The sequence below is a fragment of the Tympanuchus pallidicinctus genome, unplaced genomic scaffold, assembly GCF_026119805.1.
Source record: "Tympanuchus pallidicinctus isolate F22 unplaced genomic scaffold, pur_lepc_1.0 scaffold9, whole genome shotgun sequence".
NCBI lineage: Eukaryota > Metazoa > Chordata > Aves > Galliformes > Phasianidae > Tympanuchus > Tympanuchus pallidicinctus.
Window position 1 is genome coordinate 14,495,922 of NW_026294813.1, and position 27,965 is coordinate 14,523,886.

Below are 27,965 nucleotides of genomic sequence, written 5' to 3' on the forward strand. Positions count from 1 at the left end.
GGGTCGGGAGCGGACGGCATGGGGCCGCCGGGGAAGCAGCGCGGAGTCGGGGTGGCGGGGGACCTGGCGGCACTGGCGGAGCTGGACGAGGCGTCGCTGCTGGGCGCGCTGCGGGACCGCTTCCTGCGGCAGCAGATCTACGTGAGTGTGCGCGCGGGGCTCGGCTCTCCCCCCTCCCGACTCTCCCCCCTCACCGCTCTCCCCTCACCGCCTCCAGACCGACGTGGGGGACATCCTCATCGCTGTGAACCCCTTCCAGCCGCTGCAGCTCTACGGGAGAGAGGTGAGTGTCGCGCTCGGGCAGCCCAAGCAGCAGCGAGTGCTGGTGCCGTGTCCCCCAGCCCGTCCTCAAGGGCCGTCTCACCCTTCAGGTCTCCGAGCAGTACCGGTGCCATGAGAAGGGCACGCTGCCTCCGCACATCTTCGCCGTGGCCGACCGTGCTTACCAAGCCATGCTGGGTCGCCGCGGCGCCCGGCCGCAGAGCCAGTGCATCGTCATCAGGTGAGGTGCCTCGAGGGCACGGCGTTCTCCCCATCAGACCTTCACGTATTCACGCTTCTGGTGGGTCCAAACCCAGCTTCGTTGGCTGCATTCCAGCAAGATTAGCAGACAGATGCTGAAGAGAGAGGTGTTGTGAAAGAGGTTGGGTTTCATGTGGTCGCTAGCCAGCCTTTGATGGTAGCGCAACTGTGTGGAGTCTAGCAGGGTTGCTTCTGTTGGGTTGTAGTGCTGGAAAGGTTAACTCACTCTGCACATTGCTTTTCTTTGGCAAAACATCTTCCATTGTAATTTGTGTATTGAATCTTATAAATCATGCAATTATAAAATGGCTTGTGTTGGAAGGGACCTCGAATATCATCAAGTTCCTCCCTTCTCCCACAGGCAGGGCTGCCATCCATTAAATCAAACAGCAGACCAGGCTGCCCAGGACCCCATCAAGCATGGCTTTGAGCACCTCCAGGGATGGGGCACCACAGCTCTCTGATTGCCATTTCACTGAAAAACTTCCCCCTGACATCTAATCTAAATCTCCCTTCCTTTAGTTTAAAACCATTTCCCCACATCCTCTTGTTTATCTACCCATGTAAAAAGCTGATTTGTCTCCTACCTATAATGTCCCTTTAAATATTGGAAGGCTGAAATGATGTCTCCCCAGAGACTTCTCTTCTGCAGACTGAACAGGCTCAGCTCTCTCAGCCTGACTTCACAGGAGAGATGGAGTGGACCTATTTTTGTAGGTGCTCCATCCCTAGAAGTGCTCAAGGCTCAGCTGGATGGAGCCCTGGGTACCTGAGCTGATGGGAGCAACCAGCCCACAGCAGGGAGAGGAAACTGGTTGACCTTGAAGTTAATTTTTAGTTTACACCTTTTAATTATTCTATCATCTCCCTAAGTAACCAAAGAGGAAAGGGAAGAGAAGGAGTTTCTTTGCTGTAAGAAAATCTAGTCAGGAAAAATCTTAAAATCAAAGCACATTCCAAGCTGCACCCGAAGCAGCGCGGCCAGCGGGGCGAGGGAGGGGATCCTGCCCCTCTGCTCTGCGCTGTGACACCGCACCTGGAGCGCCGCGTCCACAGCTGGAGTGCTCAGCACAGCAGAGACGGGGGCCTGCTGGAGAGCGTCCAGAGGAGGGCCGCACGAATGGTCAGGATGGAGCAGCTCCCTGTGAGGACGGGCTGAGAGCTGGGGCTGTGCAGCCTGGGCAAGAGGAGGCTGAGCGAGAGCTGAGGGCGGCCTGTCTGTGTCTACAGGGGAGCTACAGAAGAGAAAGGACAAGGAGAAATGGCTTCAAACTGAAAGAAGGGAGATTTATGTTGGATATAGGGAAGATTTTTACATTTAGGGTGATGAGACACTGGCACAGACTGTCCCGAGAGAATGTTGGATGCCACATCCCTGGAGCCACCCAAGGTTAGGATGGCGGGGCTCTGAGCACCTGATGGAGCTGTGGGCATCCCTATTCACTGCAGGGGAGTTGAGCCAGGTGGCCTTTATGGGTCCTATCCAACTGAAACAATTCTGTGATTCTGTATTGTTGTGAGAATTCTGTGGAGCAGGAGAGAAATGAGTTCCTGTCTCACAAGACTGTGATCCAATATCATGAGTACTTCCCTCCATTATGTCATTATTGTTTCTCATCTTCAGGGCAGCAGATAGCATCATCTAGCAGAGAAAGTCTCTGACAGTATTGACTAGCAGAAGAAGCCTTTAATCACCAGATAACTTTCTGTTTTGATGATTATAGAGGCTTTAAATGTCTTTTGGGTTGATATGTTAGTTGCCAGCTGCTTAATTTAGTGTTTTCTTCTTTATGTGAGCATTCTGATCATTTTCATGCTACGTTGCATGGAAATGACTTACTGAATCTTTACTGGGTTTTGCAGTTGGAACTTGGAACAGACCTCAGGTTTCAGCCCTGCTCATTTCAACAGCCTGCAGGCCAACAGTACATTGAAGTGCTCTTATGAAGCAGAAGGATGTGGTGGCTGTGAGTCTGCAGGTGGGAAAGGTGCTGCTGGTGGAGTTCTTAGGATTTGAGAAAAGTCACAGGATTTGTCTAAGGAGGTAGAAGACAAAATGAGTGACCTGTAGGTGTTTCCCAGTAAGGCAGTGGTCTTGTTGTTTTCTGAGAGCGGTTTGTGGTCTCAGAAATGACAGCTCAAGCAACTGTCACGCACCTTGCAATCCTGTTAAGTATGTTGTTGTAACAGGAAGTTCATGGTTTTACTATCTGCAAGTGGTAAAACACCCAATAGCAAGATTACCTACTTTGAGCAAAGCTTTGGGTGTGGAGGTTGATGTCACTCTTGTTACACCGGAGTTTATCAGAACAGTGTAGCGATGCACCACGTTCTACTATTCCTTGTGCTTGTGTTGCTTCTGCATTGCAGTTGCCCACGTCTAGCAAGGCATGAACCTGTGTACTTTTCTCTAGGATACACACATTGCCTTCCTGCCCTTTCTGTTCTCTTTTTGTTCGCTTCAGCTTATTCTGGGAGATCTGGATGACTTATTTTGGAGGTTATAATTGATGCTGAACACAGCAGCTGCCCCCTGGGTGACAAAAGATCGTTGCAATCAAGTTTTCTTGAGCTGCAGATTCCGCTGGCTGAGATTAGCTGGCATTAGTCACAGCCTCAGTATGCTGTGGAACAGCACATGGGTCTCCTGGAGATGACTGCTTTTCTTCACAGCCTGGGGCAGTTACATACCCACAGCTGGAGAGTGAGCTTGCAGGACTTGGCAGAGCTGTTGCCCTTGTTTAAGAACATAAGGGTCAGCTTGACCTGGAGGAGTGCTGAATAACAGTGCTTCCGTGGAGGAAGGAAGTCTCCAAGAACTGTGTCAGTTCTGTAGCCCCTAACATGAGGGATGTGGAGTTGTTGGAGCAGGTCCAGAAGAGGACCACAAAGATGATCAGAAGACTGGGGCACTTCCACAATGGGACAGGCTGAGAGAGCCGGGGGAGAAGAGAAGGCTCCAGGGGGACCTCATAGCAGCCTTCCAGTACCTGAAAGGGCTCTATGAGAAAGTGGGGAGGGACTTCTGCTAAGGGATCTAGCAACAGGATAAGGGGAAATGGCTTTAATCTGGAGGAGGGTGGATTTAGATTAGATATTAGGAAGAAATTCTTTACTGTGAATGTGATGAGACATTGGAACAGGTTGTGCAGAGGTTGTGGGTGTCTCTTCCATGGAGGTATTCAAATTCAGGCTGGATGGGGCTGTGGGCAACCTGGTCCAGAGGGAAGTGTCCCTGCCTATTGTAGGGGTTTGGAACTAGGTGATCTTAAAGGTACCTTCCAACCCAAACTATTCTATGACAATCAGAGATCATCTTATCTGTGTGGCAGGAGTGCTGGATAGCATAAGGTCTTGTTTTGGTTTCCCATATTCAGGTGATGATGGCTCAATACATGCTTGGGATCAGGTATTCATCTTAGAGCTTGAGGTATTTAGCAGCCTGTTCCAGGTGCAAGCACGGAGTTACTGGAAGTTGCGAAGCAGCAAAGCCACACCTGATGCTCAAAGGTCAGGTGTGTAAACAGAGACCAGCCCTCACATATACCTGCATCGTTTCCTGCATTTTTATTTTACTATGCAGATGCTGGAGTTGTGTGCCAGTGTGATGCTGTTGGTCGGTGAGGCAATGTGTCCTTGGCTGGGCATTCCCTCTCCCGTAGGTCGGGAAACTGTGCTTTCTGAGTGCTACTTATTTGACTTGGAGGTGGAGTGCTGAGTCTGTGCGATGCCAAAATGACGTGCAGCATTGCTGCTGTAGGTGTGACGGCAGCTCTGCAGCTATAGGCCAGCATTATCAACCAGCTGAAGCATGTAAAGAGCCTGAGATTTGAGATTGCAGCAGTATCACAAGATCAATTGCTCCCTTCTGGATGTGAGATGGGGCAAATAGTCCGTAGAAGCAGGAATCTGTTGACCCCAGCATATATGAGGCAGTTGGTGAATCAGAACACTTCTGAGGGGGATTGTTAAGTATTAACAGATCATTAAGAAGCAGATCAAGTGAACTCTTCTATGTGTCCCATCCAGTAATGACATCATGAAGTATTTCTGTACTTCCTGGTAAATGGGGAAAAACTCCTCCGGGCAGAAATCAGTACACTGTGGAATCCACTGTTACAGCTGAAAAAGGTGTAAAACTGCTGGATTGCATGCTCAAGCAATAGGACATTAAGACATGAGGGTCAGAGCAATTGTACTTTATGGCAACTGGAATTTCCTCACTTCTTTGCAGCGGAGAGAGCGGTGCAGGGAAAACAGAGAGTACGAAGCTACTGTTGCAGCACATAATGAACCTGTGCAAAGGCAACTCGCAGCTGGAGCAGCAGATCCTTCAGGTAGGTGCTGGTGGGGTCTTGTTGTAGATGCAGAAGTAGCACTGCTGTGAGGCAGCTAGCACCAAGCTCAGAGAACCTCCTGGTGAATCATCACCACTGAGCTGAGGAACGAAACATTAAGACAGATTTTAGGAAAATAGAGGGAAGGATGATGAAACAGCTGACCACAAGTTAGAAGGGTTGGTAGGTTTGCTGGGAATGTGATGTTTTGGTTCCCAAATGGAACAGAACTATTGTGATTGTTTAGCATGATGTCTGCAACAAGAAAGTAAGGGTTTATTTTCTGAATCATTTCCTGTTTGAGATGGAACAATATTTTTATTAGAGAAATAAAATATTGATTTAATGAAAGCCAGGGATGGAGAATCTGCACAGCCTTCAGTAACCTTTCATTGGCTAGTTATACTTACAGTCAGACACATACTTGCTAACTCAGTGACTTAATCTTTACTGTTTTCATAACTTTTGCTAGCTGATTTTGAAACATGGCTGTTTGGTCTTGACTTGCTCCCAGAGGAGTTTTGTTTTGAGCAAATCATATCCTACACTTCCAGTTGATGGATTAAGTGGAATGAGTTCTTGGACTGCTCCATTTTAAAGTCTGTTTCAGACATCTGTGGTGGAATCAGACCCAAGCTGGTCCGATTGTTCTTTCAGTTTCTTCATAATTCACTGTGCTGATCCTTATGCTGTCTACAGATGCCATTAGGTATTTTATCGTGCTTACATTTAAAAAAAAAAATTTAAAAAAGTGTAAAAAAAAAAAATGTAAAAAAAAATGTAAAAAAAAAAAAAAAAATGAGTGTCATGTGTATTGGCTTATTGTTGGTTAGCAGACAAATAATCTAGTGGTGCCATACCAGATTCCTGGGAAAGTCTGTTATACCAACATTACCTGTTGACAGTCCATCACTTTTTGTGATTATTTACAGTAATTTCTGCTTTGTCACGTTTGCCTCTTGCAGACTTTTTTTTCCCAGAATATGATAAAACATACATTTCTGAGCGTTCATGGAGTGTTTCCTGTTCCATCAGAATGTTAAACAGAAAATGCTAAAGCTAACCCTTTCCAAACAAGTTGGATTGGATCGCTTAGTTTGAAGAATGCCTTTTCTGTCTATGTACTCTTGTAGGTAAACCCATTGCTTGAAGCTTTTGGCAATGCCCAGACTGTGATGAATGACAACAGCAGCCGCTTTGGAAAATACATACAGCTGCGTTTCCAGAACAATACAGGTAAAGTCAAGGGCAGTTGAGGGAGTGGACTGAGTAGCTGGAACTTAAGGAGGGTAAAATTTTGTTACTTGATTCTTTGTGGAAAGGGTGTGCGTGTAAAGAAAATTCTATAGCAGCCACAGCTTTGAGATGAGACCTGGGTTTGAATGATGTGGGAGTAAGGGAAGAATACTGGGGCGATGATGCGGGGGAGATATCAGCAATGGTCAGTGGTGTCTGATGACTCTGTTGTGATTAAAGGAGGTGAGTAGATATCTTTGAGAACATGGGAAGCGTGGAGGAGCCCATGTCCAGTGTGTTGGGCAGCCCAGAGAAGTTGTATGCAAGACTTGTTTCAGGCAACTCCATGCTTCTCTCAGTAGTGCAGAGATGTGGGCAGCTCAGTCAACTTCATGTCTCCTTGTGCAAAATACACCCTGTTACCTCCTTGTGTGCAGTGCGAGGTGCCAAGCTGAGTGAGTATCTGCTGGAGAAGTCACGAGTGGTGCAACAAGATACTGGCGAGAGGAATTTTCATATCTTCTACTACATGTTTGCTGGACTGTCTTCAGAGCAAAAGGAGATGTATGGATTATTGGACCCTTCACTCTATAGGTACTTCAAAGTCAGATCTTGGTTTAGTCTTCGTGATGGGGAGTGGAAGGGAAAGTAGTGAAATGGAGCCTACAGTTGTGCCATTGGGGATGGAGCCTGGTACAGGTAAATAAAATAAAGGAAGCTGAAGTGGGATATGAATGGGTGTTTATAAAGAGATCTTACAGGTCATCATGAAAGCTGATAGATCTGGATCTCTTCTGTTGCATTACCTCAGGAAAGATTTTTATTTCTTTCAGATCTCAGCCGTCGCTGATCTGCTTTATTTGGAGTAGAACTGAATTGCTGCACTGATTTTGTTACGATTTTGTATACTTTCTCAGGTACATAAGCAAATGGTTTGGTACGGAGGATGTATCTCAGCACTGGAAGCAGAAATACCAGGAGGTGTGCAATGCCCTTGACATGGTGGGCTTCCAAGAGCAGGTCAGTTCTGGGATTGCTTTGTTTATACCTGAATTTTCCATCTTGCTTCCAAAACACTTGAATTTGTTACACTTTGTGTACGGCTAGAGCTTTTCCCACAGGCTGCCCATGCCTTTCCTTCACCTTTTCTCCTTCTGGGGTCTCCACGTTTTGTATTTTACATACTAATACATTTTCAGTCACCCCTCATGTGTGTTTTAGGAACAAGTGGGTATGCAGGCAATCCTGGCTGGTGTATTGTCACTGGGCAATGTGACCTTCGAGCCTCAGGAGAGCAGTGGGTCTCTAAAAGTGAGTGAAAGCTCACAGGGGTGGCTGAAGGCTGCAGCGGTGAGTCACGGTTTTGCAGTGTGTCCCTCTCATTGCCTTGTGTTCACTGCCATTGGTACCCAAAGAAACACTTCCCAGGTTCTCTTTCTCGTCTAGGACGAGGGTTTTGCATCTGGAGGTATTACACATGCCTTGTTGACTTCACACAATGCAAACATTTTAAAACCAGATTCCATGTTTCACTAAGTGTGGTACCTTGGAGAAATTTGGATATGTGGTATCTGAACACTGCTTTGTGTATCTATGTAAATCCTGTCCAAGGATGACACCTTAACTGCAGTCACTTTTGTTGATAATCTTGAATTAAATTTTCTACTATTTTTACATGAAATTATCAGATTAAAAAGCATATATTCCCTAGGCCTATCTGATCTTTAGTATATGAGATGGATGCATTAGTGCTTTACTAACAGCACAGTACAGAAAAAATATTTTTGCTTTCTCCATGTCTTTTTATTTTGATCTGTTAGAAATTCCAGCACCCTTGGTTTTGTGTTTCATCTCTTCATCTGTGTTCCTCCTACAGCATACCTGAATTAACCACATGCATCTGTTCAGCAGCCAACTTCTTTTTGTCTTTGTTTTTAAAATCTGCTTCTTGGTTTTTGCCTACAGAAGGGGGAATTCCTGTTAAAGTAATTACTGGAGAGTTCAGCTGCATCTGAGTTCCCTTTGTTCCCTTTGTTTTCTTGTGGGTTCACATGGCTGATCTCTGTGCACAGTCACCTTGGTGTGGTGCTATTCCATAAGTCATTCAGCCGGGACTGATGTGGCACGCAAATAAGGTGACAGGTGGCACCACTGGGAGAACCAAATGGGAAGTATTCAGAAAACGATCTTACACCCTGGATAAGATAATGTGCATCTCAGAGCATGTATCTGACTCTGGTTCTGCAAGATGCATCCCCTTACACTGGGTCGGTAATGATATAGATACGATCCTCACATATAGAACAAGGATTCGTTATTGCCTCCTGATCTGTTTTCCCTTTCCCAGGGTCAGTTTGGAGTGCAGGAGGATGAATTGTTGAAATGCCTCGTTTGCACAATGTCAGTGACCCGGGGAGAGCAGATACAGCGTTTTCACACCCAGCAGCAGGCAGAAGGTAAGAAACATAATGAATCACAGATGTGCTGGCTTGAACGAATGACCCAGAGTCTTTGATGGGTGTCCCTGCACATGTGCAACTTCTTAGGAACAAGAATGTCTGTCTGTGCCACTTCCTTCTTCTGCTTGCACAGAGGCAAGCTTATCTGCTTGGTCTCTTACTAACAGCTGGGATCATGAATGCTGACCTCCCTTTGTGTGACCCCAAAGAGACTGCAGAGATTAAGTGAGAGACCAAGGAATTATCGTTACTTTCTCCCTCAAATCTAGACTAGAAGATAAATGTAGGTGTTTGTACAAAAGAGGGAAAGGCTACTGCTGCACAGTTTTGGCAGTGTGCAGAGTTTTAGAAAGTTGCTGGAGAGAGAGAGAATCTGTAAGACAGCACAATATCAGAGAAGTCAAATGAAAGGGAAGTGTGGTAAGTGTGTTATTTTCCTTTCAGTAAAAAAAAATAACAAGAAAATAATTTTCACAACAAGATTCAGTTGAAATACAAGATGTTTTTTTAAAAACAAACACTAAATGCCAAAGTTGGAAAGGCAAAACTGGAAACAGAATTATTTAGTTCTGCTTCTCGAATATCTTTCTTGCTTATATCTAGACAATAGCATAAGCATCTCTCATCAGTAGGTACATGTTGAGTTGGTCAGCAAATTTTTCATCAATAGCATCCTCCTCTTGCACGCACTATTTTCGGTGTTAGCTATTGGATTAAAAAGAAGTTCAATTGTTTGCTGCAGAACCATTTGATTTTCTAAGAACAAGATGGAGCTTCTGGGTCATTTAGCAGGACTGTACTAATTTAACTGCCAGAGAAGAAAGCAAGTCTGGATATTCTAAAAAGTGGAGGGACTTTTTGGGAAGTTAGGTTTTGTTTCTGTTTTGGATAGTCTCAAAAATACCTTAGTATGCCATATGTGGTCTTGTAGAAAGATAATGAAAACTTCTGAATGGAAGAGCTCTGTATGAGCTCTCGACCAATCGACAGCAGCAGCTTGCAGGGGGGCAGTGATGATCAGACACACCTAATGTTGATGTTTAAGGTAGTTTTTAGAACTCAAGACCTTGTAGAAGGGAATATATTGAGACAACTTTGGTGCTATGGTCTCTACCTCGGAACCCTTCAGTGCATCGCTTGTTCTCTCCATGCAGATGCTCGGGACTCCATTGCCAAGGTGGCATATGGCCGAGTATTTGGCTGGATTGTTTGCAAGATCAATGAGCTGCTGGCTGAGAATGTGGATCCTGAAGTAGAGCTGAGGGAGATAGGTGAGTTCTGCCTGCGTTGCTCCTTCATCTGATCTCAAGTGCCATGGCAAAGGAATGCACAGTTCCACGGAGTTGCATAAGGGACACGACCGTGCTGCAGAGACTAGTGAGCGGCATTAAATCTGTATGGCAGCAGAAAGTGCTGGCAATTAGCTGATCTGAAACAAATGTGAGGCTGAAGTTCTAGGACGTGCTGACTCTGCAGAGGAGCTGGAGATTGGAGTGGATTGATCTGAATTGATCTTCCAAGAGAAGTTATGGGAGGGGTGTCACTAGCTACTTGGCCAGGGGCTCACGTGCCATAACAGGAGCGTGATGGGACATTCAGCTGTGTGGTGAGATCTGCAGGCTCTTGTGCTCATTTTCATTCTTTCAGGTATCTTGGATATTTTTGGGTTTGAAAACTTTGCAGTGAATCGTTTTGAACAGCTCTGCATAAATTTGGCCAATGAGCAGCTTCAGCACTTCTTCAACCATGTAAGTCTGTTGTGGATTATCTCATCTTGTGTGGTAGGGAAAATAGAGCACTGAGCTACCTAGAACATAAAGAACTCTTTGGAAAGCAAATCGGTTGACTGGAAGGACAGAAATGGTAATGGGCAAAGCAGGGTAAAAAGTGGCAGTGACCTTTACTGCCATTGCAAAAGAACCATCAATGAAAGTATAAGGGTTAAGCAATGACCTGAGTTGGCAATGTAGGGACACATACTCTGAGAAGTGTTCCTGCTCTATGCAGCAGCAGCTGCTCACAGGCTATAGGAGAGCATGCAGAACAGCAGTTTCATTTTTAGTGATGCTGTAAGAGAGTCATGCCTGTGCCCTCAACTCAGGCTCAGAGAGATTTTCAAAGTTATCTAACTAAGTTTGCTGGGGGCTTAAACCTCTGTTTTCTCTGTCTCAGCACATTTTCCAGATGGAGCAGGATGCCTATAGGGCAGAAGAGCTGCCCTGGGAAACCATCACCTTCAGCAACAATGAACCTGTTCTGGTGAGTGAGAGTTGAGAGAAGAGAGTTGCTCCGCTCAGCCAAGGGAGCAGTGTTGCTCTTTCCATCACTGGGAAGAGATGCATTGGGAAAATGCTGCTTAAAGGGTGGTACAAATAAGAGTGGGTATCCTGCTCAGCTTTGGATACATGTAATGTTTCTCCTTTCCCTACAGAATCTGCTCCTGGCCAAGCCGCTTGGGCTGCTGTCTCTTCTGGATGAACAGAGTGCATTCCCTCAGGTGTGGGAGAATGATGTGGGGGAAGTAGCAATAAATCTGCAGACTGCAGAGAAAATTGTTATGTTGATGTGTGACTATAAAGAGCAGGATGAACAAAGGAGTCCTCATGTGGCTGATGAGGCAGGACAGACAAATCACAGACGGACTGTCGATATTGGGATCTCTGTGGAGTGTCAGAGGATGCAGCGTGAAGCTGTTCCACAGCCAAGGCCGCTTCCAATACTATACTTTCCTTCCATGTGCTCTGATCATGTCTCTGTTGCAGCCCTGTAATTTGATTATAAAATCTGCTTTCTTGCAGGCAACTGATAAGACTTTTGTGGATAAACTAAACAGCAGTTTTAAAGGGAATGTATACTTCCAGCCAGGCCGAGGACGTGTTTTGGGCTTCAGCATCATTCACTATGCTGGGAAGGTATGTACTGTTTGCTAAAAGAATGTTGTTGTAATGTTTGTAGGAGAGGGAAGATGTGTTGCTTGACAAATAAGGCTTTGAAGTTAAGGCATCTATTTTTTTGACAGTTATATAACAAAAATATTGTGTTCCCTGGGAGCTGTCTCCTAGGACTTCCTGGGAGCTCATTGGAAGGTATAGGAAAAGGACCTCTGAAGAATGTGGGACTTCCTCTGGGAAGCATGTGGTATTAGAGGAATCTGTCACACTGATCAGCGGCCTTTTGGTGCACTGATCTTAAAATAGTCCTTTTTAAAATAAAAGTCCATATCACAGCCCCAGAAGGGAGTCTGTTGGCTTTGTCTTTACCTATTGAGATCCAGAGTACTGCAGTTACAATTTTATTGTAAACACTGTGCATTTACAGAATTCACCTTCCAAGACACTACATTCAGATTTACAGTTTTTCCTGTCAGGCTGTGGAGATGGCTTTCACCTCAAGCTTGTGAGCACTTTGTGATTCTCTGCCTTTTCTCCTAGGTACAATACACTGCTGGTGGCTTTCTAGAGAAGAACAGAGACACGTTGCCAGCCAATGTCCGTGGGCTCTTCATCAACAGCATCACCCCCTTGCTCAGCCTGCTGTTCACTGGCAAGTCCCTCTGTTATATTGGGGCATCCCACGAGAACTGGGGCCCTCCCCAGCAAAAGCTAAGGGTGGGAATAAGGCATGAGTACTACAAACATTTTTCCAACTTGACAGCCTCTAGGAAGGCTGCAGCCTGTGGGGTGGGATATACCGTGCTGTGAACTGTTCTGTTCCCCATGGTACATGTGCATGGTAGCAAGAATATCTGTCAGAGCTGTTCCTCCTGTGGAATTGGGAAAACACTGCATGTGCATAGTTCTGACCACAAGCCTAACCATTCTTACACACACTAATTACAGAGATCCAGGTCTTGTTTGTTTGCTATATTTTGCTTTAAAGTGTTGTCTGAATGCCCCTAGAGCTCCGGCAGCCTATTCCATGCCCACCGCCCTCTGTTGCAGAGCCCTCACTCACCCCTGGCCCTCCCCTGGCGCAGCTCCATGCCGTTCCCCCGGCCCTGTCGCTGTCACACAGAGCAGAGCTCAGCGCTGCCCTCCGCTCCTTGAGGAGCTGCAGCCGCCATCAGGCTCCCCTCACCTCCTCCGCTCTGTGCCCAGCACATGCAGGGCCCTCAGCCATCCCTCACACACCTTGCCCTCCAGACCCTTTCCACCTTTGCAGCTCTCCTCTGGGCTCTCTCTGTTTTATATCCTTGTTAAGTCCAAGCCACATTCTGGGATTTACAAGTAACTGATGAATTCCGTATCTATTCTGCACTGTGTTTTGCAGTTCTGCTCGTGTTTCTTAGAATCAGTGAATTACTTAAGTTGGAAGGGACCTTAAAGCCCACATAGTTCCACCTCCTGCCATGATCTGGTTGCTCCCACCAGCTCAGGCTGCCAGGGCCCCATTCCAATCCACTGAGCACCTCCAGAGATGGGGCACCACAGCTCTCTGGACAGCAGTGCCAGCGCCTCACTGCCCTCTGAGTGAAGATCCTTTCCTTAAGTCTAACTTAAATCTCCTCTCTTTTAGTTTAAAACCATTGTCCCTTTGCCCTATCAGTGGTAGACCATGTAAAAAGTCACCTCCTCTTTATTATTGGTGTAGGGAACCTGCTTTGGCAGGGGGGTTGGACTCAATGACCTCTGGAGGTCCCTTCTGACCCCTACAATTCTGTGATTCTGTGATTCTGTGATTAGCTCCCTTCAAGTACAGGAGGGTTGCAGTGAGGTACCAAGGAGCCTTCTCTTCTCCAGGCTGAACACTCCCAGCTCCACCAGCCTTAGAATCATAGAATCATAGAATCACAAGGTTGGAAACGACCTATAAGATCATCTAGTCCAACTTCTCCTCATCACCATTGCCACCACAAGCACTAAACCACATCACGCAGCACGTCATCCAGACGCCTCTTGAGCACTGCCAGGGACGGCGACTCCACCACCTCCCTGGGCAGCCATTGCAGTGCCTGACCACTCTCTGAGAGAAAAAGTTCTTCTTTATGTCCAACCTGAACCTCCTCTGATACAACTTGCGGCCATTTCCTTGGGTCCTGCTCGTTGCCTGGGAGAAGAGGCCAGATCCCTCTTCATCACAGCCTCCCTTCAGGAAGTTGTAGAGTGCAATGAGGTCTCCCCTGAGCCTCCTCTTCTCCAGACTGAACAATCCCAGCTCCCTCAGCCGCTCCTCATAAGGTTTGTGCTCCAGACCCCTCACCAGTTTTGTTTCCAGTTTCTCTGGACACGTTCCAGGACCTCAACATCTTTCCTGCAGTGAGGAGCCCCAAACTGAACACAGCACTCGAGGTGCGGCCTCACCAGAGCTGAGTAGAGGGGGATGATCACCTCCCTGCTCCTGCTGGCCACACCATTTCTAATGCAGGCCAGGATGCTGTTGGCCCTCTTGTCCTTTCTGCATAGGAGAGGTGCTCAGTGCCTGTGAGCATCTTCGTGGCCCTCCTCTGCACTACTCCAACAGCTCCACATTTTCCACTTGTTGGAGATGACTACCTTTCATGAGTATGTTTCTCCGTTGCCACCCCCACACTGTTACTGGAGATACACAGCCTCGTCTCTGCTCTTTCTGAAAGCTGGTAAACATCAGAGAGGATCTGCTCAGTGCATTCCTGTTCTGCGGTTGTGTAGTTCCCACCGACGGGCTCTAGGTGGCACTGCGGAACAGAGCGGTTGGACAAGTTGACCTGCTGCGGTCCTTCCCGATTTCAGTCATTCTGTGATTGACATGACACCATGGCATCGACAGTACGCCACACCGTCGTTTGATCCTTCCGAAAATTCAGCCTCCCTGAATTTTTGATCTTATCGCTGAATTAATTTTGAGTTACTTTGTTTTGTATAATCTCCCACATTGATTGTGCGTTGGTGAGCTTTCCACTTTCTACCTGTACTGTTTTCTACATTGTTAGGTGCCTGCTCCGGATGATCTTTGTTTTGAAGTTCACTTAATGTTGCTCAGTAACCCACCTGTCTTGTCCTTTCCATGACAGAAAATAATGTTTCTTGGATTGCATGCTTAATATATTTGCATCTTCTTCCCTCACTCTTTAGCTCGTTCCTTATATTTCCAAATGCTGAAACCTAAAGTAATGTCCGCCATTTAGTATGTGTGGGGAAATTTGTGCTTGAAGTAAGCTTTGAATGTTTTGGAATGGTTGACTGTGGGCAAAGCTAGATACAAAATTAACGCCTGTCTCTGTTCTTCCAGCCACTATCTCCAGAACAGGGACACTGATGCCTCATATGAAGACCAAGGTATCGTGCTTGAGGCCCGTGTGGCAGTTGATAAATTATGACATAGGTGCCTGATTTTTACTATTTGAAAAAATGGTTCAAAACAAGAGCAGGCAGCAATTGGCTGATAACAGGAGCAGACGGCACTCTGAATGTTTTGTAAACTGTCTTCTGCTTGCCTCTATTGCAGTGTTTCTTTTACCTTCCCACCCCTGAAATCTACTCTCTCTTCGTCTGCAATCAACATAGCAATCAGTGACTCCTTCCAGAGATGATCATTTTGTTTGGGTTTGGTTTCAGATTGTACCAGGAGCAGACAAGTTCAACAGCACACGAAAGCAGTCTGCTGGAGCTCAGTTCCGGGTAAAGTATTGATGCCCTGCACAGCCCTTTGAGGTATATGCTGCATTATTTATTTGAGAGCTCGCCAGTCACTGGCTCAAGTATCCAGCTTGTAGAAGGGCTTTATTTTTGGGTGCCAGGCGCAGCCTGTAATGGTGGTCTGGCTGTTGCTGAAGCCTGAACTGTTGCTGTTTCAGGAGTCTGAGTTAGTGGCATGGGAAGGAAGGCAGCTTTTAGCTGCAGGGTATTGCACTCGGAAGTCTGGCAGTGCTTTGGTACGCTGGGCTTCTGATCTTTCTCTGCTGTAACCAGCATTCCCTGATGGTGCTCATGGAGAGGATGTATTCTGCCAACCCACATTTCGTGCGCTGTATAAAGCCCAACAGCCAGAAGCAGCCAGGTGTTGTGGACAGCCAGATGTTGCTGCAGCAGGTAAAGAAAAACAGTTTTCTTTGCAGGTACTTCTGCCAGGTCTCAGTAGGAAGTGAATCAAGGCAGGAAAGGAATGGATTTAAGGTTCAGAGCCTTCTGAAAAGTAGTGGAGCTCATTGGAAGTTTGCTGGTCTGATTCTTCCCTTGTAGGATTAAGCGTGGGCACACCTTCTATGCATGTAGAGGTTCTGAGCATTTAAGGTTTTACTGTGACACAGATTGCTATGTCCAGGTTTTTCAGTCTTAGTTCTCCCCCATTCATATTTATTTCATATTCATGAATGTAATGAGAGCTGCTTGTCAGGTACTAGCATCCGTCTTCTCATCTCTGATGTGGGGACTGGTATGGACAGTACCTCTCAGGGCAGCTCTGAACAGAAGCCAAGAAGCTTTGAGAGGAGCTGATGTGTGCTGATACAGGTGTCTCTGGGTATTGTGTCAGGTCTGATATCCAGGCCCTTAAAGAATACTGAAAATAGTTAGAAGAGTTCAGAACGCTTTGTGGCCTGTATCATATATAAACATATAAGAAAAGATAAGATAAAGTGGGAAGTGGATCTGTGTGCATCAGAGTACAGCTTTGTACAGGTTTGGAAATGGAAGGCTGTCCTACGGACAAGTAAGTAGTGCCCACGTGTGAAGTAGTGCCCATGGCTGGCAGGTGAAGTTATTTAGATGTTGTGGTTTCCAGCTTTCAACTAGAGGTGGTTAATCATCAGAGTTTCAGGATGTGGTGAATTCAGACTTTAATCAAGGAAATACTTTCAGAAATTTTTTTTTTTTTTTTTTTTTTAACCTAGAGAGGTTTGGGCAGGAGAGGGACAAACTCATGTCCTAATGACTGTTCTGGCCTTTGTATGTTTGTTTCTCTAATCCTGTCTTTATGGTGCTGCTACAGCTCCGATACAATGGGCTGCTGGAGACTATCCGGATCCGAAGAGATGGTTTCTCTTGGAGACCATTGTTTGAGGAATTTGCTGAAAGGTATCTTAAAGCCTCTGAATGTTCCTATTAGATACTGTTAGGGAAACAACGCTGGTAAACTGAAATAGGTGGGGAGTAAAACTACTTCTGTAAAGTTTACATACCTGAGACGACGAGGTTGTTTGCTGTGGGAACCCTAGTGGGAAAGACTGATTTGTTATTGTTTGCTGAGGGCTTGACATGGATCAGCTCAGTACATCAAGGATGTGGCTCTTACCTAGCTGAATTCATTTGTTTTTCGCAGATATGGAATTCTTCTAATTAAACCAGATGTTTCCTTGACAAAAGGAAGGTAAGAGCTCTTCCTTTGTTATGTGTTATCCAGTTTGTTCTACAGAGACTCTGGTTCTCAGGAAAGAATAGCAAACCGACTACAGGCAACAAAATAGGGATGCATTTTTGTGGTGACAGGGAACACAAATGCCTAGACAAAAACAGTTAATGTTTAAAAGTTTGGTATGATGAATGAAATATTTCTTCAATTACTCTGCAGCAATTCAATTCAGTGTTAAAGTGCTGAAGAAGGAGGACGGGCTAAGGGGCTTAAAGGCTGGAGTTACAGTATTGGCCAGGGGTGTCCCTTGAACTCAGTATGATAAGACTCAGCACAGTTGCCAGTTGCCTTTCTAGATTTTTTTTCGGATTGTCTCACAGGGGAAGAAAATAAAGGCAGTGCTGACTAAGCAGCCAGCACTTGGGTATCACCGAGCTAAAAACATTACATTTGGCCCAAGAATGTTTATATGTGTATTGGCGCAACATACTCACAGCACTTCAGAAATCTGTCCCTTCCAAATGTAAATGTCCCTCAGCTGCACAGTCTTATCCTATTAGGTTTTTAATTTCTGCAGGTAGGGCAGCACTTCACACCTCCTGTCCTTCACTGTCCTGCTCCCTTCTTCCTGCCACAGTTAATTGTGATAATGACAATGAAGCACATAAGACAGCCAACAGATTTTTTTGTTTGTTTTTTTTGGTCTCTTAAGGAAAGGATTTGAATGTCGTTCTGGGACAGTTCTTTCCTGGCAGCAGCCTCTCCAGTCCTCACACAGATGCTTTGAAGTTATTGATGATACTAAATTGCTAAGAACTGCAAACCCAAGTGAGAATCAGAAGGAATCTCATGAACAAGATGGAGATGAGGTAGAGAGGCAGGCAGCACGATGTGTTTTCAGATACAAAAATCATAGGATGCAATTATGAAAAAATTACCTTGAATGTAGTTCCTTGTTATCCTGAATGTAGCTCAGCAGAAGTTGGCTGAAATCACAGGATAGCTATTTCTGTTTTGCTGTGCAGGACACTTGCAAAAAGTGTCACTGCGGTTTCACAGCCTAGGTTTGCAGGCAGAGGAAGGAAGCTGCTTGACAGAGCTGGAGTATTGTGTGGAATCTTTCTGCATGGCCCAGGTTTTATCACAAAAGTTTGCAAAGTGAAACTGGAATTAAAAAATAGACTTTCTCTAAGAAGTCTTGCCTTGCTGAGCCTGTAAATTCTGTACTTTGAAATTACATGGAAGTGAAATGAGGAAGAATAGTTCTGAGAATAAGACAGGTTCTGCAGAATTGCCTCTGAGAAAGCAGAACAAAGTCTATTTCTGAGCCCTGCTTTGATGTTCCCGAATGGAACCTTCTCCTAGCTATACCCCAAGGAGCTCTACAGATCGAGAGGCAGTTGGTGTGATCAAGTGGCAGGGAACGGAGAATGCTGTGCAGAAACATGGAGGCACTTTCCTCCCCTCTGATATGCCTAAAAACACAGCCACCTAGCGTTCATTATGTGCAGAAAATGGGTTTTTTTCAATTTCTTTCTCTCTTTCAGCTGCTTGGAGATACTGCAAAGTACAGACCTGACAGGCTGGATATGCGGGTAGGTGTGAATCATTCTTGCTGGCAGTGCAGTCCTGAACTGCAGAGACATTATACCTATAAACTGTTATGTGGTTGCCTTCAGGGAGAACTTTATGGCTGTGGGCTGTCCAAAGGATGATTGAATACAAGCTTAAACAAACAGAGTATTTCTGTACTTTTCTCTCTTTCCAACCTCATAGAAAGTCACGACTTTTCTTTAAATACTGGCACCAGGATCAGCTGGCAAAATATGTGGAGCAACTGGAAAGAGCAGCAGTTGTTATACAGAAAGGTGAGCACTGAAGCAGGACAGTCCCCTCAACTGTGGTCTTATATTAGAGCAAAGAAAAATTTTTGTCCAGTCAGTGATTCAGTCTGACTGCCACATGCTGTTCTCTGTTCTTGTCTCTCAGGAAGACAGGTGAGTAGTGTCCACAGCAGAATGAGAAGGGTGCTTCTTTCAACTGGTGTTCTTTAGTACCTGGTAAAGTAGGCAATATAATGCGATGTCTCTAACTTTTCTGGTGAATCTCATGAACTGGCACCAAGGAAATCCTGTCTCCTGAATAGAAGAGCTTTGCTTTTATTGAGCAGTGTTTGAAGAGTACCAAGTAAATAGATGGCTAAAAGTGGCTCTTCTGTGTGACCGTTTTTTGGCATCTTGCACTTTGGCACTAGAGATGAGAGCTTAGATTTGTAACTTGTTGGTTGTTTTTTTTTGTTTGGTTGGTTTTTTTAAGTCTGCAATCTGACTGCTTGAAAGGTTAGAGGACAATTCTCACACAGCTTGGCGTATTTACAGCAGAGGGGCTACACTGCTCTTTGTTTCTGTACTTCAAGTGTTGAGGGCTTTGTGCTGGGTGAAGGAATATTTCCAAGTGCGCTTCCACCAGGGAGTGGCAGAAACATGATTATTGCTGTTTTTTTTCCTAACCGCCACTCTTCCTTGAACAGTTTTCAGGAGATTCCGATGCAGGAGAACCTATCTGAATCTGGTGGCTGAGCTGAGAGCTCAGGCACAGCGGCAACAGGAGCAGGCAGAAAGAGAAAGATGTCGACAACTGGCAATGGAAGCAGAGGCCCAGAGTGAGTCTCCTTCCCCTCCCACTGCCACCTGCATGGCCACCTTGTAAGCTTGTTGTAAGCTCCAGGTGATGATGCCCTGTCTTTGGCTCTTGTGGGGCTGGTGCAGTGGGCAGAAAGGTGCTGACGTTTCTGCCTCTTGAAAATGAGACTTACTGGGGAGCTGAATTTGCATGGTAAAGGTCATTTGCCTAGCTGAGTTGGGAGGAAAGCCTAACTGTGCCCTTGCACTCCATACAGAAGAACTCTGATCATGGCTGTATGCCTGGATGTGGGCTTCCTAATGGCATGCAGTGTGGGAGCTGACGGTGATTATGAGGCTCTTTGCCTCTTTTTGCCCCTTCCCAGACTCCTTGGCTAAGGAGAGATGGGAAAGGATTGAGCTTCACAAACTTGTGTTCTTGATTCTCTCTCTTCCTAACATTTGTTGTCTACGCTGAAAAGACAAAGTCTTTCCTCTCCTACAAGGGTGACGGCATACCTGGGGGGATTGATCTCACAGATCATGGATTGCAGCTTTCATCTACTTCTTCCCTATTTGCAGAACGAATCTCCCTCCCAGTCCCTGTGCCACGGAAGAGACGCCCGCTGCCTTGTCCCCGTCCTCAGACTGCACCTGATATGCTGTCGCAGCCACCTGTGCCACGGCCACGCAGCAAGCTAACAGAGGTATTGGCTCTGCTTGGGGGTCTCTTATCCAGGTGTGCTGGTTCCCTGCTGCTTCCAACTTCTGCACACACCTGTTCTACTGAAGAACGTTGTCTTGCTAGTTATCGGAAGTTAAAGTCCCTTTCTAATGTCATTAATTAAAAAGCATGGTGAGGGCAAGAATAAAGATATGAGTCAGGTGGTTGGCACCAGGATCTTTTCAATGGTACCTAGTGACAAAGCAAAGAGTAATAGGTACAAAGTGGAGCACAGAAAGTTCCATACAGACGTGAGAAAAATCCTCTTTACTGTGAAGGTGACAAAGCACTGAAACAGGCTGCCCAGAGAGGTTGTGGAGTTCCCTTCTCTGAAGAAATTCAGTACCTGTATAGATACTTTTCTGTGCAATGTACTCTAGGGAACCTTCTTTAGCAGGGGGATGGAATAGATGATCTCCAGAGGTCCCTTCCAAACCCTACCTGATTATCTGACTCTGTGACCTGCGAGGAACTGAGAGCAGTGTCTGGTAATTTGTGACTGATCTTTTCTTAAGCCACTAAAGAATGGGATCTACCACAGTGATTGCTTCAGAGTGTCCCTGCCTCTGATCTTGCTTTCATTGCTGCCTTCCCCTTCTCCTCATTTTCAGTTCACTCCTTTTGATAACTTCCTGCACCTTTCGGGGCCTTGCCCTGTTATGGGGACGGAGGAACAGACAGGAGAAGAGGCAAAAATGAAACAACTCAAGAGAGGAGCAACTCTCCGCTGGTTCAGAGAGACACAAGCCCAGAAAGTCGTGCAGGATGATGGGGCTTTTCCAAGCTGGCTGCATGGGATGATCAGCCGAAGGTGAGTATTCTGCACGCTCTGGTCACAGCTTGGGCTGTGGCAGGCAGGTAGAAGCTGTTCTTTCCTTAGGAAGGATGCGTAGGTTGGATTGCCCTGGATTTGCTTCCTTAAGGAATGGGAACGGCATGCAAAACCTTTCACTTTTACACTGTGAACTTCAGACCATCAAAAGTAAGTGTGAAGTTCCTTATGAAAGGATGCAACTGGTGGAACTTTACATGGCTCTAAGGAAGGACTGTAGGAACCCATAGGAAATTAACTGTGAGTTCCTAAACACTGATCAAGTGCAGGAAACGGAGTCTGGGAAAGTTCTTGAGGAAATACACGTTTGGCATCTTCTAGACTATTTGCATAGACATGATGTTGAATGAAGGTGGACTTTTGATCTAACTCATGACCACATGCCTCTCAGTTTAGGTGAAATTGCAGAAGAATACAGAATTTAGTATTCGTTATTTTTAAAAGTGTTAAGAGGGATTTTAGTGAATACCTGGTGGCAAGAGGCACCAGAGCCCCTAGGTGTGGAAATAAAAGGCATTTTGTTGATATTTTTTGTCATCTAAGGAAAGTGCAGTGTAGGTGAAATTTCACATACCTTTAAGCTGAGAGACAATTCCATGTCCTCCTACCTTCTTGGAGAAGAGATGACTGCAAATTCTCACATTTCTTTGAGAAAACCCTTATTTAAATGCCTGAAATTCTGCTACTAAGAAGTCACATTTTACTATCTTGGCCAAGCCAAGCACTATTGCTTTCCATGCATTGTGACAGTCAGAGAAGTGCTAATTACAGTAGTGATGAGATAGGAGCAAGGCTGTGGAGCTAGACAGGATAGATGTCAGAGTTTCTAGCTAGTTTTCTGTGGGTGCAAATTCATCCGGGTTCTTACCAACTGCAAGTGTCCCTTATTTAGGGAAACTTCAGTGGTGGTTCTGGTGCCAAATGTGCCTTCATTTGGGCACTTTTGTCATCTTTTTTCTGTTTGTAACTTTTTTATCTTATGACCAAAGGAGTCTTGCAGCTTTATTAGATCACAAGTTGCTGTATTTTGCTGGCCTGTTAGTGTGAACATTGTTCAGAAACATCACATAGCATGTTAGCTGAGTAAAGGACACTGGCAGTAGCTGACATCTCTTTAGTATCTGCCTTTTTTTCAATGGATAATTAACAGGGCCCTCGCCTTTGTAACTGGTTTTGTCTACAGAGTTAAGAATGCATGGAAACAATTAGCGCATGGGGGACTAAATTGTCAGAGTTCAACTATAGGCTAGAGACAAGTACTTCACAGTGGAAGACACAGCAGGTTCTTTGCCTGCAAATCCTTGCCAAAAACACCGAGGTTTTAAATTCTTACTAACTGATGCTTCGTGCTGCTGGATTTAAGTCTCTGTGCAGTAGTATAACAAGTAACAGAGCAATCAGAGCAGTCTCAAATTGCATTGGTGATTTACAGTCACCTTTAACCTAGAGCACAAAGTAGTGCTTTGTCCTTTGGGCAGAGAGGGAGAAGACTTCTTTCCAGAAGGAAGTAGAGAGCCAGTGCTATAATCTCACTTGGTATTTTTCCAAGGCAGGAGTTTACCTTATGCTAAGCACCACTAACCCATGACTTCTTCCATCAACCCTCAAACCTCAGAATTGCCCACGTGCCTAACCTCCTCATCTCAGCAATGCTTTGTGCTCTATGCTAGGAAGTTGTTGCTATTGCACTCAGCAGGCTGCTGGAGCAGGTTTGGAGCAGCACTGCTTGGAAGGGCTTTGTCTGAGAATGCTCCATCTTCTGAGCGTGCTACGGTATCCCTGAACCAGCAGGCCAGAGTTTGGAAACCTCTAGCTGGGAACTCTCTGGCAGATGCTGGATGCCCTGTGGAAGAGGAACTCTACAATGGTAGCAAATTAGATAGACTGGGAACTTCTGTACAGAGGCAGCTGCGCACTTTCTGCTGAAAAATTCTTTCCTGCTTTCAGGGAAGCTGAAAACTTGCTGATTGACAAGCCTTTGGGTTGCTTCCTTGTTCGGATCAGCCAGAGCCGACCAGGCTACACCCTGACCTACAGGTAATAAACCTTGCAGAGAAGGAATATAAAGGTCCTAAACTGAGCTGTTCACGGATAGAGGAACAGCTCCATAGCATTCTATGGAGAAGAATCTGCTTAGCATGATGCTCAGTATCTCCTGTTGTGGGTGCCTCAGTCTGGAGTAGCAGACAGGAGGCTTGCAGTCTGTCTTTTGCCAGAAACTGTGGGTGCACTGTTGCTGCTCCAGAGCATGCAGGGTGCAGGTCTTACTTTGGGAGAGAGGGAAAACCAGTTAGAAGAAACAGTGACTGAAGCACAGGAGATGAGAGGAGGGCCACAGAGAAGCAGTCAGAATATGCTGCAAGGTCACGATGGTAATACAGCCTCAGGCAACGAGTGGTGTGGAGTTGTAATGTGGGCAATGAGCCTGGGAAGCAGTACAGTCTGCTGGGGTTTTGATCCTGCTGCCTGGGTTCTCCAGCCCATCACTGACTTTGGGGAAATCGCTGCTCTTCCAGCAAATGATAGCACAGTGTGTGACAATCCTGCGTAGAGTGTCTCCTGCATCATTGCAGTATTTGTTACTGTAGCTTCTGATCACACTTAGGCTCTAAAGACAAGTGTAGAAAGTGATGACTGAGCCTTGGAGAGAGATTGTGACCCCTGCCGTGACTATTTCTGCCTGTCTGTCTTCCCAGAGGTGAAGGCCGCTGCAGGCACTACATGATAGAGATGCAGCCCAATGCACGCTATGTGATCCTGGGGGAAGACCGGGCCCATGCCTCACTCACTGAACTGGTGCGGTATCACCAGACTGTGGGCATCCAGCCCTTCATGGAGATACTGACTGTTCCCTGTGGGCAGGTGAGTGGTGAGGATCTCCAGCAGGGAAAGGGGCGTGGACCGTGCACTAAGCTAAGAAAGTCCCTGCTGCACTGTCTCTGCTCTGAGATCCTGCTGGAGGTATCCAATTTTAGCCAACCAGCTTGGCCTCTTCCGCATACACCAGCAAACATAAGCAGCTGGGTGCTGAGGAGTGAGCGCATCTGAAGCAGTGCCTGTGGATGGATGATACCCCCTGCCTCAAGCTGATCACAGCTGTTCACTGATGAGTTTTCATCAGAGCTGTGCTGCTGGGGCTGCGTTATGCAGTGGCTGCAGATGTTACATCTGCAAGCCACTGCCGAATCCATTCTTCTTTCCCTCAGAAAAGCAGTGAGAGTCTGGATTATGAAGCCCTGGAGTGCCTCACACTGACACACTCCACGAGCACAGAGGAGAGCCTTCCCAACGAGCAGCCCTGTCCTCCAGAACCTCCCACTGGCAAGTCCACTGTGCAGGCAGAAGCAGATAGAATTCTCACACCACTATGGTTCAGGAGGACCAAAAATTACCAAGAGCAACAGAGCCTGGACAGAAAAAAGCAAAAGTCAACCAAGGAGGGAGACAACCAGCGGGCTTTTCCTCGCCTTCATTCTTCCATACACACGGCAATGCAAGAAATCCAGAAAGTGAGCAAGGGTGTCATAGCTCCAGCACATAGAGCTACTGTGGGACGTGTGAAGCTGACCTGTCTGGTGGCAGGAAAGAGGAGGGTTCCACAAATAGTGCTCCTGGGTCACAGGTGTTATTCAGTGGCCTTGAGATAAAGACTGTGTTCACTGAAATTGCTAGGCTGAGGGAGGGCCTGGCTCATTGACATGCCTAAAGAGATGACCACAGCACGAGGGGCTAAGATGCAGGTAGCAACCCACTTCATGTTCCCCTAATACCGTCTCTTATTCTTTCTGCAGTCCTCTTCTGCTTCCTTGAATGGCTCCTGTACAGAGCTGCAGTAAAGCCCTCCACGTTGAGGATGTACAGCCCATGGGACAAGGTAAGATGAGACTACACATAGAAGGACAGACAGCACCTGCAGCTTCCCCAGAAAATGGAGAGCTACAGGGCTCTTTCCTGTCGTACAGAATCCACATAGAACATCTCCTGGCCACCAACCATTTAAAAGCAGAATAAGAAAAACAGGGCAACTGCTAGCATTTGTTCCAGAGCTGTAGAGACCAATGGCAGAGGGAGATCAGGAAAAATGGGAACAATCCAAATTAGTTTGGGCTCCCAGTACCTCTGGTACATGGTGTGCTTTCAGTACAATAACAAAGCTGCTGGAGGGAGCCCACAGTGTGATAGAGGCTGCAGTCAAAAGGCTTGTGGCTGGATGGGGTACTATCAGAAAGCATATCTGCACACTGCAGTACTCAGCTACAATGGCTTAATGTTGTAGAGAGAGGCATGTATCAGAAGCAGATGCTGCATGGAGAGCCCAGGGGGTATCAAAGGCAGTGAACCAAAGGAAAGGCTGAAAACATAAAAAAAGACTTTAAGCAAAGGTTTTAAAGGAGGTCTCCACAGCTGTAGACACAGCTGGTTCCTGAAACTCTGATAAACTGGGCGAGTTAAAGGAGTATGTGAAAGAGGTCCAGGAAGGTCCTTCTGACAGCTGGTTATGTGTTAATTTTTGGAGCATGGAATGGATGCTCAGCTCTCTCTTGCTGCCAGTGGGCTCTGCTCCTGCCCTATTTATTTGCTGAAGCCTGGAAGAAGCAGCCTTTGTGGTATTATGCACAACAGAGATTTGTAACAGATCAGTGTGAAAGAGGTCAAACAAGTGTGCTGTTGGCTACTGACTCACTGTGGGACTCAGCCCTGCACAGGTTTGCCAGAGCTTCCTGTGTGGTTCAGCTCACAGAAATTCATGAGCTGCTCACAGCAAAGGTTTTTAGCTGGGATCGATCTAGTCTTTCTCTTGGTGCCTGAGAAAGGCCTATCCCCGAAATATTTGACTCAATTGCTTCATTCTTTTATATGAGTATTAATGTCCCCAGAATGGCCTGAGATGAAGTGGAAACAGGAAACTATGCAGATGCATAGATGATTGCAAGCATGTTGGATTGGGATGTCCCTGTGTCCTGCACTGAGTTGTGTTTCCCGACTTTTTGCAGGTCAGAGTGGCTCAGCCACATCCTCTTCCAGTGTTGCTGAGCCTTGCACAGCTGGGTGATTATATGCAGACATACAGCAGCCTTTTTTACTGCACGTTTTTTGCTGCACTCTGCTGGGACTTTGCCTTTGGACAGGACTCCTGCAGAAGTGAATGTTCTTCAACACTTGGATGGTCTCAGCGGCTGAGACTGCAGGACATGGACCATCCAGGCAAAGGGGATAAGATGGGAACAGTCACACTGCACAAATTCACAGTGCCTCACGGCCTGTGCGTCATTACTTTAACATGCCAGGAGACCCCCTCACCTGTTAACAGTCACAAACTGGATATTGCAATAATGTGTTCACTCACAGCTACCTCTACTGATTTCCTATCTGTTCAGGTTTTTTCTGTTTTCTATTTTCTTTTATGGTTCTATATATCTGCTGCCCTGGGTGCTAAGGGAAGCTGGGCTTAAGTGGTAAGGAATGAAAGTGCTGCGTCCATTTTGTTGAATGCAGCAGTATTTGAACATGAACTGACACGAGACCAGATCTGTGTGCACATGGAATTTCCCACCCCTCCACCAGAGCACAGGTGAGCTCTTCTTGTTCATCTGCAAGCATGGGAAGCATTACGAGTTTGGGCTGCAGAATATGCTTCTTTACACTGAGGGGAAAGAGCTTGGGAAGTTGTAGAGCAGTGCTTCTTGTTACGTGTTTTCTATCTTTTAAAAAAAATCTCTTAATGTTCACAAAAAGCTCTGTGTTTTCTTTGTGCCTGTTACCTACAGTCAGTTTCACCATGAACTGCAAAGGAAGAACAGCCAACAGCTCCTGTGAATGGTAAATACAGGATCTTCTTAGTAGGAGAGTAATTGGCAGCAGGGCTTCACCTCTGAGTTGTTCAGAGTCAACCTGTCCATGCCTGCATAAGGACATGGATGGTAGCTGAGATACAGGGCTATTTCTAAATGCTGGCACCAGGGAGTTTTCTTCTCATGTGCTAGTGGCAGGGTCCTGGCAAAGGCTCTGCATTGCCTCTTCTGGGACATAAAGGCAGGTGACAGACATAACATTGTCACTTGAGTCTATGCCAGGTGGCATACCTGCAGCTCCTCAGGCAGACCTTTGCTTCAGATTGCCTGCCAGAGCCCTGGCATTTCCAGAGCAGGGCTGTCCTGCACTGATCTAGCCTACAGCAATGCAGCTGCCAGCTCACCAGGGAATGGAGTTGTGCAGTTTGTTTTTTTGTTAGGAGAAGCAGTGTTAATAAGCAAGCTGCTTGCTACCCACAGTTGCTGGAGTGACCTAGGCAAAAGATATAGCCCATGGAGCTGCATTAGGGAAAGCTACCATGGATGTTTACTTTCTCCCTTGTGCCATGCACTGCTTAGGTCTGTGGTTTAAAGAAGGGACAGTAGGGTTAAGAGGCTTGACTGTGTTATCACTGCAGATTACTTCTGAACAAGCAAACTGGGAGAAGATAAAGGCTGGTTGACCAGTAATGCTGGCCCAAAACTGCCAACAGTAATCTCCCCCCATGTCACTTCACTTCTTCATGTGTCCTTCAGGCAAGAGCACCCTGCATATCCCTGTGCACAAGAGGATATTCAAAGTGCATAGCCTGGTGCAGCCTCGCTGGGTCAAGAGTCCTACCTCATCCTTGCTACACAGGCTCAATCTGCAGCCACAGAAGCTTCTTCATGTTGCAGGGGTTCTAGTGGCTCTGCCTTTAACCACGGGACTTTTTCTCTTCCCCGTGCTCTCAGCAGATATTAGCTCTATGGTGCAGTGGTCACAAGGGAGCGCTGCTGGGAATGTGTTGGAAGCAGTGGTTTTTTCAGCCTGACGTCCTGGCTCTTCCCAGCACTGCCTTGCAGCATTAACACACCCTTTCTCTTCCTCATGCTGGGTTTTGGCAGCTGCTTTGAGGTTGTTCAGGACAGAACCAGTCCAGGCAGTCCAAGGCTGCTGTTTGCAGATCTTCCTGAC

The 27,965-nt window shown here is 46.3% G+C and overlaps 1 protein-coding gene across 2 annotated transcripts; it reads left to right on the forward strand.

Moving 5' to 3' along the window:
• Positions 1–2: 2 nt before the first annotated feature.
• Positions 3–26,547, forward strand: LOC128074583 (myosin-IIIa-like). Of its 2 annotated transcripts, none has more exons than XM_052670580.1 (30): positions 3–141; positions 218–283; positions 372–502; positions 4,757–4,859; positions 5,993–6,095; positions 6,533–6,689; positions 7,013–7,115; positions 7,317–7,445; positions 8,443–8,551; positions 9,709–9,825; positions 10,202–10,302; positions 10,727–10,813; positions 10,986–11,051; positions 11,353–11,466; positions 11,986–12,097; positions 14,762–14,808; positions 15,088–15,150; positions 15,442–15,561; positions 16,460–16,545; positions 16,790–16,837; positions 18,367–18,414; positions 18,596–18,687; positions 19,350–19,481; positions 20,023–20,147; positions 20,776–20,975; positions 22,944–23,033; positions 23,693–23,858; positions 24,203–24,505; positions 24,788–24,870; positions 25,991–26,547. In XM_052670580.1, exons 1-29 carry the CDS (start codon positions 19–21, stop codon positions 24,830–24,832), a joined length of 3,186 nt encoding a protein of 1,061 aa, XP_052526540.1. In that variant the 5' UTR covers positions 3–18; the 3' UTR covers positions 24,833–24,870; positions 25,991–26,547. The 2 variants fall into 2 exon arrangements, with proteins under 2 accessions (XP_052526540.1, XP_052526541.1); XM_052670581.1 differs by having other exon boundaries at positions 7,317–7,406.
• The last annotated feature ends 1,418 nt before the right edge of the window (positions 26,548–27,965 follow it).